Here is a 16342-nt window from a genome sequence, read left to right on the forward strand (position 1 = left end):
GTATTGAATCCTCAGAGATGTGGAAAATGAAGCACTGAGAAGTTAAGTGACTTGCTAAAGGTCACACAACAAGTGGGGGGGGCAGGGATTGGAACTCAGATCCTCTGGATCCCAGGCCTGAGCTCTTTCCACTAAGCTATGCTGATTCCCCCGTGTGGAATAGAGAAGGATAAATTCAATGCTTGGAGGGCCCTAAACTATTAGGAAATACAAACTTTTCCATCTCACATCACCTTTGGTGTTTAAAGGAGCTTAATTTAGGGGCACAATGTTTGTATGCAATGGTGATGGACCAGGAAAGGTGCCCTACTATATTAGGTTCACTTGGCTAGCATCACCTCAACGACATTGGCATGCAGAGAGAATCTCTGCATTAGCAGTCACCTATACCAACACAAGGGACAGCTATGTTCATCCCCTGCATTTGGATATGTATCCTTTGGACACTTGGCATTCACCCCCCCCACACTTATCCATCATTTATCTATGTTAATGTCTGTCTTTCCCTCTAGACTGTAAACTCATTGTGACCAGGGGTTGTGTCTACCAACTCTATTGCACTCTCTCAAGCGCTTATTAAAGTGCTCTGCACAGAATAAGCACATTAATTCATCTCACGCAGCATTTTGGATCGAGAGATGAGGATTGTGAAAATGTCTCAACTGGCCATCAAATTGAGGAGGATGAAAGGAAGAGGTGGAAGAGAAAGAAGGCCCCCAGTTCTTCTCCTAGGGCAGCTCAATTCTATTTACTGAGCGTTTACTGTGTGCAGATCACTGTACTAAGCACTTGGGAGAGTATGGTACAATTCGGTAATAATGTAGCAGATGAACAGATTGCTTCAAAGCAGGTTCAGGTGTGGTTTATGAAATGGGCTGCAGAGCCTTACCCTAAGACCAGGCTCAGTTACGGCTTGCTCTACCTACACTGAAGTACATTTCCGGTTCCTGATTTCAGAACAAAGCCAACCTTTGGGAAACAGGGATCTTTAACGACAAGATAATTTGGCACAGGCAATTACTTTGATTAACAATGTAAAATATTCCTGGAGAGGTAGAGGGAGGGGTTAATTAGCAACTACAACCTTTTGGCCGACAGTTTCCCTGTTAGAGTTCTCCGACACTGGGTCCTCCCCACTGTCAATCTTTCCAAGAGATACAAAGTTAAGAACATTAAGCTAATTGAAAGGGAAGGTTCTAGATCCTAATTTTTGATCACAAGACCAGTCAACTAACTTTAGTGTCTGTTCCCGAAAATGTAATGCGGTAAAAAAAAATCACAAGAAGCACAGTGGCCTAGTGGATAAAGCACAGGCCTGGGAGACGGAAGACCCTGGGGCAAGACCCCTTCTGCCACCTGTCTGCTATGTGACCTTGGAAAAGTCACTTGCCTTCTCTGTGCCTCAGTTACCTCACCAGTAAAATGGGCTCTCAACCCCATGTGGGATATGACTGTGTTCAACCTGATTAGCTTGAATCTACCAATGCACTTAGTATAATGTCTGGCACATAGTAAGCATTTAAATTTCATTTAAAAAAAAATGCAAAGTAGTTTTTAAGTTTTGTGACCACAGCACTACTGTACCAAATTTAGCCAAACTTTATTAAACTGAACTATACAAACTGATTTAGGAAATCATGCCCACTCTTCCCACTGTAATTATAAAATGCCAAAGAATGGAAAGAAAACAGAACTCTCGGCAAAAAACACCATGCTTCTAAGGAACCTTGAACCATAAACAAGTGCCAGGGTAGACTAATTCACTCAAGATATTTTCCGATTAGCCCAATCTTCCATTCACACAATTCTGAAAGCTGAAGTCCAGAAGCAAAAGCTGTGGCTCTAAAATTAATGAATGCTCAATTCTTTGTATTAACGGATGTCTAACACGAGCAGATTCTGCAGATAGAACACATCCTATCCAGACACTGGAGCCATGTGTGCCCAAGGAGAACGTCAGGGGAGAGTGCAACATTTGATTTTAAACCCGAAAATGATGGTGTCGCTCAGACCCGAGCCCAGTTTTTCAAAAGGCCCAGAGGGAGGCAGTGCCGCTTAAAAAAAGGCTACGAATCCACTGTTGGCCAGTTAGACTGGATACAACCTTCTTTGGCTCTACATTTATTACACATTAAAAACAAACATCTTTCAAACATGGAAGCAGAACAACATTTTGGCATCCGGTTACAGAGGACCTGGGGAGGTACCATTGGGTTCTTCAGAAGATCCAGGGATGGACTTTATATCGCAAAATGGGCCGTAACGCCCATAGATGTCCTTGGACTGGACAGCAAAATAGCAGGTGCCAGAAAAGGAAAAGTGAGATAAAGTGCAGGCCATGGGGAGAGGTAGGGCTTTAATTTCTCCTATTTTCCTCCAAACGGATGGGCAATTGCCAGCGGTGTTTTCCTGGCAAATGAAGAGGTGATAACTTTCCACGGGAGCACACTTGGGATCGATCTTACAAATGTTCCACGACAGGGCAACGCCTTGTGGCTTATACACTCGTTTTAGTTTTAGTTCAGGCTTCTGAGGTGGGAAAGTGCCCATCACTCTGCTCTCTAGCTTGAAATGTGATGGTGGCTCAGGTAGTGGTGGAAGATGTGCGTATTGATCCACAGGCTAAAAAATACAGAAGGCAAAAAGTTACTCACACAGGGTTGCAAAACCGACCCAGGCAAACTAAATAGCTACAGACTCAGTCATTGGTATTTATCGAACAATTTGTGCACAGCACTGTACTAAGCGCTTAGGAGGGTCCGATACAACAGAATTAGCAGACACGTATGTGGCTGTTGCCCTGTAATCTGCACGGGCTTGACCCCAGGGCTGGGTATTTATCTGCTCAGGCCCAGGGTGTTACCCCACCATCCATCTGGCTCCCTGCAGTTCCCCTCCTTGACCCCACAACCTCCTGGGGGTGTGGAAGCCCCCAGCTCACCGATGCTTTTAACTCAGGCCTTAAAAATCCAACCTGAAAACGAGAAATGTGGCCTAGTGGATAGATCCCAGGCCTGGGAGTCAGAAGGATCTGGTTCTGATCTCGACTCTGCCCCGTCTGCTGTGTGTCTCCAGGAAAGTCACTTCACTTCTCTGGGCCTCAGTTACTTCATTGGTAAAACGGGGATTAAGACTGTGAGCCCCATGTGGGACATGGACTGTGTCTAACCAGATTAGCTTGTAATGGCCCCTCGGCACTTAGAACGTTGCCTGGCACATAGTAAGTGCTTAAATACCATAAAGAAAAACAAAACAAAAAAGCCCCCAAAAACCTGCTCCAAACTCTTACTCCCCTCATTTTCCCACCTTCCCTCTCCCCTTAATCCCAGCATTGCTGCAGAGGCTTCTGGCAATAAACCCCGACTGTTTGTGAAACTCTCCAGCTTTAGAGGCTGGGGTTGGGATGCTTGGGACGTTAAGGAAAGGGCCTTGGGAAGCCCAGTGAAAGAGCACCCTGGGGTGGAAGACTGCTCTAGCTTGCCTCAAACTTTAAACAGCTGTGTTTGGACCCTTCTCAAAAAATGTTAAGCGGGGTAGGCGGGGGAAGGTGTGATGACTCTGGGGTGGGACCTGGGCTTTCCAAGTTGAGGTTCAGGGAGCTTGAGCTCTGATCAAGGAGAAGGTTTTTGGAGCACCGAGGGGGGAGGATGCCCTGGGGGCTCCTAGCTAGCAGATTGTCTATCATCTGTCCCACTGGCCTCACAATTGCAGTTCCCTTGATTTGCTAAATTAACAAACAGACCCTGTCCCCCTTACTTTTCAATCCCTGTAGACAGCATGACCAATCTCCCTGTCTACAAGCCCACTCTTGGCGTTACTCTCAACTCACCTGCATCATTCAAATACAATTCACACAATTCTGTCAGTTCAACTTTTGCATCACAAAAATCCAACCTATTACATTAATCCAAGCTGATTTCTGCATCAGCCTCCTTGCTGACCTCCCTGTCCTCTGTCTCTCGCCACTCTAGTCCATACTTCACTTTGCTGTCCAGATCATTTTTTCTACAAAATCGTTCCGTCCACGTTTTCTCACTCTTCAAGAACCTCCAATGGTGGCCCATCCTCCTCTGCACCGAACAGAAACTCCTCATCATAAATTTTAAAAGCACTAAATCACCAAGCCCACCTATCTTACCTCCCCGATTTCCGACTACGCCCCAGGGCATCCACTTCGGTCTTCTAAATGCCAAGCTACTCTCTTTACCTCGATCTTGCCCATCTCACCACAGACCCATTGCCTCCAACCTGCAGCTCCCTCCCTCTTCATACCCAACAGACTTTCACTCTCCCTCCTTTCAAAGCCTTATTAAAAACACACCTTTACCAAGAGTCCTTTCCTAAGCCCTCATTCATCTTTTCCCACTTCACCCTCACACTAGGATTTGCACTCCTTATTCACCCCCTCAGCCCCACAGCACTTATGTGCATATGTGTAATTTAATTTATATTAATGTCCGGGCCCCAAACCCAGACTATAAGCTCATCGGGGGCAGGGAGCATGACTACGGACTCTGTTATACTGTACTCTCCCAAGTGCTTAGTACAGTGTTCTGCACACAGTAAGCTCTCAATAAATACGACTGATTGTTTTAAGCTTTTGGGGGAATATAATGCAATAAAGTTGGCAGACTTTCCCTGCTCATAAGGAGTTTAGTTTAGAGAACCATTGGTGAGTAATAATAGTCTGTAACCATTACATATTGGTTCTGTGAATTATTGGTCATCGTAGATTTAAGATTATATACAAATTTCACCTTCATCTTACAGAATTTTACAGATTCACAACTTACTCTTCTGAAACATTTCCATATTCTGGTTATAAACCAGAGCATAATCAAATCTCAGGAGTCCTTTTTTTTCCCCAATTCTCCACAAACCCCCAAGAGATATGCTAGGCTTTTACAAGATTTCAGGTTGCCTCAAACTCATTCTCTGGGAGCTCATCTGTCGACATGGCTTCAACTGTCATGTCTAAGCAGGTAACACCACCACCTCTCTGACCAGCCCCAACCTCTTTCCTGAAATTTCACATTTCCTCTTGCCTCCAGCACACCTCCACCTGAATGACCCTTCAGCACCTGAAGCTCAATTTGACCAAAACGCAATTCCTCAACTTCCCTCCCAAACCTACCCCGTTCTCCTAACTTTCCCCACCTTGGTCAACACCATCACTATCCTCTCTGCCCCAGAAGTTCACCAACTGGTGCCATCACCTGTAGCTCCTCTCTGCTTTTTCATGATCCATATTCAGCTTCTTTCTCAATCTGGCTGGTATTCCCTCCAGACTGTATCTCGGACCAGCCATGCTTGTGGCCTCCACCATGGTTCACACTCTTGTCATTTCCCACCTGGATTACTTCACCAGCCTTCTTCCTGTCTCCAGCCTATCCCCTGGTTTCACAGCTGTACAGATGACCTGAATAAACTCCTCTGGAAATATTCCTTCTGGGCATCAAAATCCAAAATGTCCTCAGCACCTCAGAATTGCCCTTGGCTACTCTGATGACATTTCTTTTAGTAAGCCCGTTATTGGGCAGGGATTGCCTCTATCTGTTGCCAAATTGTACATTCCAAGCGCTTATTACAGTGCTCTGCACATAATAAGCACTCAATAAATACTATTAAATAAATCCCTTTTAATAATATTAATGATAATAATTATGGTACTTGTTAAGCGCTTACTACATGCCAAGCACTGTTCTAAGCGCTGGGGTAGATACAAGGTAATCAGGGTGTCCCACATGGGGCTCACAGTCTTAATCCCCATTTTACAGATGAGGTAACTGAGGCACAGAGAAGTTAATTGGATTGCCCCAGGTCACACAGCAGACAAGTGGCAGAGTTGGGATCAGAACCCATGTCCTCTGATTCCCAAGCCCATGCACTTTCCACTAAGACATGCTGCTTTTAACTGTCTCGGCCAATAGTTTGCTGCTTTCCCTTAGTCTCCTTTACTACTCTCGTTCACATAAGATATTTCAGATACTGCAAAGTCATTTCTTTCATCTTGCAAAAAAGTAAAGGCTCTTATTGTGACATTTTCTTTTTTGTCACATTTTCCTCAATGAAGTGCTTTTTGGAGTCCTGTTAAAATTTCAGAAAATGGTGATTACTTTCATTTTCTACCATTTTTAGAAAATGTTTAAATAAGTACCTGTCCTGAATTCTGTGCCATTTGTTTGGAAGTGATTGAGGTGAAGTTTGTCTGCTTTGAATTGAAGTTGGAGGTCACAGTGGATTCCTGGATTTTTACTGTATTTCCTGTAAACAACACATGGTTTAAGAAGCATAATCAAGCCTACTAAAATAATCTGCTTCAAGTTGCCTTGCTCATTATATTGGAAATGGTTCCAACATTTGTGGGTTTTGGTGGAAGATACATATACATCAAAATTCTAAGATGTAGTGAAATGAAGGAAAATATTCCTATCCTTAATATTTTAAATGTTTCTATGATGGAACACAGAGGAAGAGCGTGCCGGCTGTGCGACCCTGGGCGAGCAGCTTAATTTCTCTATGCCTCAGTTGCTTCATCTGTAAAATGGGGATTCAATGTTTGTTCTCCCTCCTATTTGGACTACAAGCCCCATGTAGGACAGGGATTGTGTCGGACATAACATATCTATCTCAGTGCTTGGAGCGCAGTAAGCACTTAAGCAATAATGTTGATAATAATAATAAAGTTACTAATTGAAATTTTCCCCTGTCTAAGACATGTTTTCTGGGACAGGTTCTAACAATGTCATGTAGTGAGAATACTGCACCTTAGCAATTAATCGACGAAATAGAAAGTAATGGGTTAGGTGGCTCAGAGATAACAACACAAGCAACAATTTTTGGTAGAATTTTATGTTACTGGTACGATCATCACTAGCAGAATGATTTTCACCCTTGCCAACTCATTGTTATTTTTATGGTATTAAATACTTAAAGTTGCAAAAACACAAAGAAACATAAGGGCACTATATAGACGAGTACATCATACCTAAGGCAGAGGCACAGACGTTTAGCAGCTCCTTACCTGTTACACCTTGGCTGTTCCCACATATACACTCACCACATTTTTTTTTTCCCTATGCCAAACCTACTTGCACCAGCTTATGGACTTTGTCGCAGCAAAACAAACCAGTGCCGTGGGAAGAACGCTCCCTGGTCCCTATATTGCTATGTCCGCATCAGGTAATGAAAATGTGTTATGACAAAACTTGGTCTCCTTCACAAAAAAAACATCAAGACGCAGAGCATGTAAACACAGGACCTCTGTTTCACTCCCAGCTCAGACATCCACAATAGCAGCCGCTGTACAAGCAAGACACGGAACATCTCCGAACGGCTGACCGCTAATCTACAGATGTAGGATTCCTTTTCTCGAACTGGAATCTGGCCAGGATAAAGCTAATACCCTATTTCTAGATCTTTAAAAATTATGTGTGACTGGATCCCAACCCGCCACAATACACTAGTTGCTCTTCCAACATTCTAATTCACCTTGCAAATTAATTGCATGAGGCCTGATTTTCAATGCTCATTCCCACATATTCATTTCTCCTCTCCTGAATTCCTGCCAGGTCGAGCATCACGTTACCCTCCTCGCTTTACATATGGGGGAAACTGGAAAGGTTCTGTGACTTGTCAAGGTCACACACAGCACATCCAGGGGAGAAACACGACTGGAAACCAGGTCGGTCTCTTGACAACCAGCCCGGGATTAGCTCTGATTCAGATGACAGAGTGCCATTTCCAGCTTCCTGGGGTGGTATTGCCTCCTTGAGCCAACCTTCCTGCAGAGACACTTTAAATTTGGTGATAAGTGATGGAACATATTTTAGGCCGGATAAACGTAAGCAGACACTTTCGTAGGTTTCATCAAACCAAGTTCCCGATGAGGCATCAAATGAGGCATAAATATCACCCTCACACAAGCTCTCTGGTTTACCATTTGAATAAGATTTTGCTCATTCTTTATCGGGCAATTCAAAATACCGCAGCACCTAACTGAAGCAGGTGGTATAGCTCATCGACCTAGGTCGGGTTTCTCGCTTCAGCTGCACTCTTATGCAGTGCAGCTGGAGGATTTTGTAATTTTAACTTGGTTCCTTCCAGGAGTCAAAAAGTGGGGATGGTCTGTGAACCACTCTGAATCACCGTCAAGTGGGAGCGGCGAGACTGTAAACCAAGCCGTCTTTGCATGTGTGTCCCTTGTCACCACTGCCCTCTCCTGGGCATGCTCAGATTCAGGTGTCTTCTCCTTTCAGCTACCACTGGTTTCCCCTTATCCATTCAATAGTATTTATTGAGCACTTACTATGTGCAGAGCACTGTACTAAGCACTTGGAATGTACAATGCGGCAACAGATGAGACAATCCCTGCCCATTGACGGGCTTACAGTCTAATCCATTCCACAGGGGTCGAATAAAGCCACGACGGCACAAATTCACCCTCTGGGAAGCTCCAGCAGGCCAGTCTCCTGACCCTTCTTGTACCACGCCTCTTGGCCTGATTCCTTCAGAGACAGTAATAAATATTCCTCCATCGTGCTCCACATTTAAAACACCACCAAAAGGTTAATTCACTTTGACTCCATTTCCCACATCCTCCATTCTAAACAAAAGAAAACTTACCTGTTTTGCAACTGGACTTTTCCTTAGCTAGAGGTTTGGGCTTATTTTCTTTTTCTCTTGCCTAATGAGAGGGAGGGAGGGAAATCTGGTTTTAAAAAATCGTTTCTTCAACCGTGGCACAGCTTTCAATCTTCAAGAAATGCTTAGGCTTAATTTACTATTTAGAAACTAAAGTTCTTCATTCTAACACTTTGATGTGCAATTATGTGCATTCACTTTTATGTGAACGTACTTCATTCCACACCAAAAAAAGAAACTTGTAAGTAAGACAGTGATAAGACGACAAACATAAAGAGATAACAGAGCTGTGTTCACTTAGAAGGTTAGGATTGCTGAGAAATCTCCCACTATTTGGGGACATGTTTGGGCAACAGGACAATTACGTCATTAAAACACCAAGCAACACAGTAGAGTTAGATTGCTTTTCTCAAGACACAATGGACAAGGCCATCCAAAGCCTAGCTATTCACAATACTTCTAAACCTCTCACAATAATAGGCTTCACTTGATTATCTATTTAAGGAACATTTGCTACTCACCTTAACTTTTATTTTAGCTCCAGGTAAAGTGCTTATTTTTATAGGCTCGTTTTTTTGAGTATCTAAAAGGAACCAATTAAATACAAATTATTTGATTAAACAGAAAATCACCATTTATGCTTTAGCTCCATGGCCTTTACCAGGTCTTAACTGGCTGATGAAAATCTTTCAAAATGAGGATTAAAAAGCTGAGTAACATCTCCACATTTTACTATTGGAAAGTCCAGCATCAGGAACCAAATCGATCCTATTTCTTCATGTCCACCCAATCCTCCCTACCTTCCTGGTGAAAGTATATTGTAAATTAATCATGGGACTTCTAGAAGCACAAGTATAGACAATCATCTCCTTCAGTTTTGCTCATCTATAGCCTTACCTGCCTGTTGACAGGTATTTCCTATCCATCGTGCTCCTCTGCCTTGGGGATAATTCTCAGGGAGTGGGGTCATTAAATTAAGTTTCCTTCACACCTATCACCTGCCTATCATGTCATTCCAAGTTAAAGATAGAGGATATGTTATTGGGAAATTCATCCCTCGAATACAGGGCTTGAATGTATATATCCATATACCCATAATCGAAATCTCTAGGCCTAATTAGCAGTGTTCAGTGAGCCTGTTCATCGATGTATCGCCAGTAAATATCTTCGTTAATGAGATTTCATGACATGCAGACTGAGCACACCCGCTGCCATCTTTAAGCTTCGTTAGCCCACAGAGACTTTTGCTGATTCCATAAATGGTTCATAATTATTCACATGCCTGCTTGGGTGTGTGCTTCCACAGAACAGTCACCCGCGCATTGAATAATAATAATCCCAATAATGGTATTTGTTAAGCCACTTGTCAGCTGTGTAACCTTGAGCAGGTCACTGAACTTCTCTGCGCCTGTTACCTCATCTGCAAAACGGGGATTAAGAGTTTGAGTCCTATGTGGGACAGGAACTGTGTCCAACCTGATTAACTTGTAACTCTCCCAGTGCTTTGAACAGTGGACGGCACATAGTAAGTGCTTAACAAGAACCACAGTCATTATAATTAAGTACATCTTATAAATTAGTTTGTTTCCTCATATGTCTTCCAGTGTGACTGTTTAATATTATTATGCAACTTGATTTTATTTCACTGATGGTAGAGGGAGCACCTTCCTCATAAAAAAAAAATCAACAGATCTCAGGCAGGAAAATTGTTTAGTAGCTGACAGAACTCAGGTCTACTTTTGGCATAGGCTCCTTGTGATTTTATTTAGAAGACTTGCAAACTACAAAGTGTGAGATGGAAACAAGAAAAATACCCTTTTCATTTAGAAACGTTATGGAAATTTAAGCCACATAAGATTAGTGATAAGCATTTTGTGAAGGTGAAACAAAGCAGATAAAAACAGAAGCAAAAAAAAAAAAAAAATGAACATGAAGAATCCCAAAGGAAAGAAAGCATTGGATGGAGCTCCTCCACTTGTCTGCTGGGTGACCTTGGGCAAGTCACTTAGCCCCTGTGTTTCGGTTTCCTCACCTTTAAAATGGGGATTAAATAACTGTTTTCCCCTCTAGTTTAGACGGTGAACCCCTTATAGGATAGAGACTGTATCTGATTTGATTATATTCTATACAGCACAATAATCACTTAAATGCCACAATTAATATTATTAGAAAATTGAAGTGAAAAGCAAGCACAAAAAAACACAAAATTCAAATCAGGTTCATCAGAAAGTAGGCATGATCTTTCATTATTTCCCATTAAAAGGCAAGAAAATTCTTTTAAATCAATTACTTTAATGGAAAATGACTCAACTTTAAGTCAATCTTGTTTTGGCATTTATGTTTGGAATACAGAATGCTAATTTCATTAACCATGAATTGTCTGGGAAGAGGGCTAAAAAGTTTACTGAAGTTAAGACTTCGTAATTACCTGCAAAGCTGCATAACATAGAGCTCAAACCAAAACTGAGCTCCACCTACTGCTTTTCAGGATTTTAATTCTCTAAATAGGTAGAACCCAAGGTTTTGGCAGGAGGGGGGAGGGAGGGGAAGGATGTGTTTGTGTGGATGTGTGTGTGAGAGAGAGAGAGAGAGAGAAAGAGAGAGAGAGACTTACCATCTCCTGTTTATCATGAAAAATCCAAGCAGCAGACAGTTCCTGGTCAGTGTGGTAATAATATGCTTATGGCCAAATATGCATTGCACAAATATATTTAGGAATCTTTATGATCCAAATCTGTACCAGTCAAATTAATCGACAGTATTGATGGAGCACATACAGTGTGCAATGCACTGTACTAAGCACTTGGGAGAATATAATTGAGGATCAATCATAATTATTGAGTGCTTACTAAACACAGAGCACAGCACACTAAGTGCTTGGGAGAGAACAATACAGCAGAATTAGCAGACACATTCTCTGTCCATAAATCCCTTTCCTTAAGGAATTTACAGTCTAAAAGAGAAGCTTCCAATCCAATCCAGTGCTCTATTGAACAAATATTTTGGGGTGGGTACAGTCTGTGGAATCATCAACATTAAGGTCTCATCTCCACAAAGGGAGGCAGACATAAAAAAGTGCACATTTCTAGTAATAAACACATTATTCAACGCGCAACTGTAGAGGATACATACATGCTATAGCTCATTCATTCACTCCATCATATTTACTGAGAGCTTACTGTGTGCAGAGCACTGTACTAAGCATTCAGCAATAAAGAGATACAATCCCTGCCCACAACGGCTTACAGTCTAGATCTGGGGGGGAGAAAGACATCAACAGTAGGGGAGTTTGGGAGGAATGCAGGGAGCAAGTTGGGGAGTAGAAGGTGAAGCTAGCAGGAAAGCAAAATGGAGTGAGTTGGTGGAAAGCAACATTACCTTTTACTTAGGTGGCAACTGAGTACCTGGAAATCATTCTGAAATAATCATTTCTAGAGGGGAAAAAAATCTGTCTTTCCTGAAGTTATCATTCTAAGTTTTCCAACCTGGTAAAATATTACAGTTAGCTCATATATCTGTTGTATTTGATATTCATGGAATTCCCAAACTGCTACTTTCCATAGATATGAAAACATCAGCATTCATACTAAAACAACTTAAAGAATACACATTAAGAATGTTTTGTGAGACTGCTATGCAACAACTGGATATTTCTCCACCTGCCACCTATATAATCACCCAAACCTATACCTACCCAATTCAGCTGCATGGCAAGAAGCCACGAAAACTCTATAGGAACACCACCAAGACAGAAATCTAATATAAGCTCCTCAATCTACCACTCCACGTTAGCGAAAAAGTCTCTTGCATTAAGGCATTCCTTAAGTCGTGACAGCTACAACGGGTCAACTGCCAGCCCGTGAGTGAGGGGTACCGCTCAAGATCCGGCACTATATCAGCTCATTCAGCTTGACTGAATTCCAGACAACGCAGTGGAGGGAGGGGGAGAGAGAAATAGAGAGAGAGAAGGAAAAGGAAGGGGAGGGGGCAGAAAGGAAAGAAAGGAGAAGGGAGAGAGGAAAGGGGGAAGGAGGAGTTTCATCTGAACTACAGTGGTCAGCTTTAGCCAATCTTCTGGCTTGTTACTACAGTGATAAGAGTTTTACTATGTGTCTTAAAATATTACCATAACATTGATGAGATTTTACCTGGAGAAGCTGATTGATCTGCCATTACTGTAATATCTGTGAGATTTTGCCCATAGAATGTGTGAGCTATCACTTCAGAGATAAGTATTTGTGATTTTTAGCTACATGACTTGATATGCTCTTATCACCGAAAAGGTTGTCCTTTGGAAAATGTATAGTTTATGTTGCTTGTGTTGCTGGGACATGTGTGATATTTTTTTCTTATCAAATGATTACTCTCATAGATTAGTTGGTATCAGGCCTCCTTTTAGCTAGCCAGTTACGTGAAACAGTGATCACTACTTATTCTGCCATCCCAACAGACTGCTGTTTCGCTACATATGGGAGGACCGCATGCCAATTCTGAAGCCATGTGCCAACTGTGCATACTGAAGCCTCACCTGAAGAAAACATAATTGGGCTTCTAGCATCCAGAAAACAAGGTGCCCAAAATTGCATCAAGAATTCAGGCCAAATTATATTCCACTGTTCAAGTATTAGGCAAGTTTCAAATATTAGTTTTAACTTTTTGTTTGAACACAAAAAAAGTTGAATGGAGAGTTTATATGTAATGCCTATATAGGTAAGCAATACCTACCTTTTCAAAAACTAGTGAACCACAATAAGAAGTTGGATTATTCTGAGAGTATGCTACATTAGTACCTTTCAAATGTTTAGATGGCCCCTGGTTCAAACACTGTTCTCTTTCCCATTTTCTGTATTTTCGAGAGTCTTGCTTATTTAGAATTACAGACTCAGAAGTTGCAGCCTAAAGGCGGGGAGAAAGGAGAAAAAAAATGAATAAATAAATAAAAGTGTCACCCAGTGTCAAAAAGCACTCTTCAAACCAGGAACATTAACTGATATTGAATTGGAATCATGCCCTTAATTACAATCACTATTATTTTCCAGTTCATAAAAAGTCAGAAATAACTTTTAACCACCCCATGTTAAATTTTCATTCATCTGCTATAATTGCTGGCCCAAAGGAAGGCGGAGGGGGACACAATAAGAGGGAAGGGAAGGGCCTAGTCATATTCTGAGATTCCAGTGATGTCCAGAAACTACTCCCCATCCCCAGAAAGGGTACAGGGATGGAGTTGGGACACAGAGATCCAGTCTATTCGATTTCTAAAATATCCACATCTCCAAACATCAATGATCATGCAGTTCATACAACCAAAGTGAATATTTGGAAATGACCAACACCCATACTCTAACCCACCACCACACCCTGCCAAAAAAAAAATAAAAAATAGGCTGTTCCCTAATTACCTTCTCATTACAAGATCTTCCTTTTGCCCTACTGTTCAGTACTTGTTAATCTTAGACAGACTGGGCATGCTGGGAAGCTTGATTTTAAGTTTATCTGTCCTGTCTGATAAAGATACGACACTCGGTGTGCCCTTGGGCCCAGGATTTTTATTTTCATTGCTTAGCCTCATTCTGCTCCTGCTCTGATGGGGCTTTTGTGTTCACATGGGTCTGGAGAGGGAATATTCTGGAACAGGGCAAGGGTGGGGAAGACTGGGAGTGTCCCCAGAGAAACACCCTAGGTGTGCCGTTGTAAATTGGCGTACATGTGATCATCATATCTTGGTTTGTGCCCTTCCATGCCTGGTAGTTTCGAGGGCTTTAAGTAGCCTCCCACTACTGTGGGTAAAATGAGGGAATAATATTAGTAATTTTACTATATGCCAATCACTGTTCTAAGCACTGGGGTATATACAAGGTAATCAGGTTGTCCCACGTGGGGCTCACAGTCTTAATCCCTATTTCACAGATGAGGTAACTGAAGCAGAGAAGTTAACTGGCTTGCCCAAGGTCACACAACAGACAAGGGGCAGAGGTGGAATTAGAACCCATGGCCTCTGATTCCCAAGACTGTGGTCTTTCCACTAAGCCCGCTGCTTCTCCAGGAAGGAGAGGAAATCCCACTTGGAGGATATGGAAAGATAAATTGCCAAAAAAAAAAGTTTAAAAATTAGTTTTGAAATGACCATTTGAATGGAAGTCATACAAAAATCTCATAGAAAGTCACGAGCTTAAGATGTAGTCTTGAAGAAAGATCCAGATGATGTCGTTGGTCCAAGGCTTTCAAGCCAGCTCTCTAAATTGCCTGTAGTTCTAGCCTCGTGACGGCCTCCACGATAGCGACAATCCCCAGTGCTCTGATCGAGAGGGTCATTATCGTAGGTGAGCATCCTGAAGTTCATTTTCTGTCCAGTCCCGTCAGGACCCAGGCTTTAGGAGGTTACAGGCTTCCCGGACACAACAACATCCCCAGATAAGCAGCAAGCTCTGTCCTCTTGCCCACGGCCTGCTCTTGGCCAAGCTCAGTATTCCAATGAGCCCAAGCCCCCTGGCATTTTGCACCTTCACGCAAAGCAGCTGGTCTGGGCCTTGCTTCTGGAGATTAGGTCCTGATGAAAGCGAGCAGCCAAGGACGGTGGTGGGTGGCGAAAATGACGACAATGGCGGCGATGGTGGCGGTGACAGTGATGGGGTCTCCCGGCTCGAACGACGGATGGTTCTTGATCCTGAGACTTCAGGACCAAGAATTGCTTAGGGAAGCAGTGTGGCCAAGTGGACGGAGTCCGGGCTTGGGAGTCAGAAGAACCTCAGTTCCAATCCCACCTCTGCCACTTGTCTGCTCTGTGACCTCAGGCAAGTCACTTCACTTTTCTGTGCCTCGGTTTCCTGATCAGGAAAATGGGGATTAAGTCTCGGAGCCCCATGTGGGACAGGGACTATGTTTAACCTGATTTGCTTGTATCCACCTCGGCGCTTAGAACGGTGCTTGCCACACAGTAAGCACTTGAAAAAATACCATCGTCATCATCATTATTATTAGAGGGCTAATGGTTAGTGCTGCAGCAGTCGCAGTCTCTCGTGGTTCGGAGCTGGTCAGGTTCCCGCAGGTCAGGCAAGGATGCAGTCATCGCTGAAGTGCACGTGTGGACGTGTTTGTTCCTGTTGAGCTGATTCCAGGCAACCAGGAGGAGAGCCCAACTCTGCCAATTCCAGGAGCCAGGTCCTTTCTCCGATATCAACACCAGGACTCAGCTGCCTGACATTCACATCTTGTAGCTCCACTCAGGGCAGAGAGTCCTAGGGCTTTCTCCAGGAGGGGGGTACTGAGGTACTCTCCCCCTTTAAAGACTTTCTCAAGGGACATCTCCTCTGAGAGGCCTTTACTGACTAAGCCCTCCTTTCCTCTTCTCCCACTCCCTTTTGAGTCGACCTGATTTGCTCCCTCTATTCATCCCCCATCCCAGTCCCACAACACTTACGTACATAGTCATAATTCATTTCTATTAATGTCTGTTTTCTCCTCTAGACTGTAAGTTCACTGTGGGCAATGTGTCCGTTTATTGTTATACTGTCCTCTTCGACGTGCTTAGTACAGTGCTCTGTACTAAGTAAGCACTCAAATACGACTGAGGGAAGGGGCCCCTTGGCCACTTTGCGGCGTTGCCGGTGCCTATGCACTTGGCTATGTACCCGTTAGGCATTTGATATTCACCACCCCCTCAGCCCGACAGCACTTAGGTACATAATGGTAATTTGTG

At 43.1% G+C, this 16342-nt stretch overlaps 1 protein-coding gene across 1 annotated transcript in view; it reads right to left on the reverse strand.

The window, feature by feature from the left end:
* Positions 1–2080: 2080 nt before the first annotated feature.
* Positions 2081–16342, reverse strand: part of ATF7IP2 (activating transcription factor 7 interacting protein 2) — a 56248-nt gene continuing 41986 nt past the window's right edge. The window contains exons 6-10 of the mRNA XM_029058429.2: positions 13434–13539; positions 9165–9226; positions 8626–8686; positions 6158–6264; positions 2081–2622 (exon numbers count right to left, since the gene is read on the reverse strand). Of these exons, the coding sequence (XP_028914262.1) occupies positions 2185–2622; positions 6158–6264; positions 8626–8686; positions 9165–9226; positions 13434–13539 (774 nt within the window). The 3' untranslated portion in view covers positions 2081–2184. The remainder of the gene's footprint in view (positions 2623–6157; positions 6265–8625; positions 8687–9164; positions 9227–13433; positions 13540–16342) is intronic.

This window comes from Ornithorhynchus anatinus, chromosome 2 (genome assembly GCF_004115215.2).
Source record: "Ornithorhynchus anatinus isolate Pmale09 chromosome 2, mOrnAna1.pri.v4, whole genome shotgun sequence".
NCBI lineage: Eukaryota > Metazoa > Chordata > Mammalia > Monotremata > Ornithorhynchidae > Ornithorhynchus > Ornithorhynchus anatinus.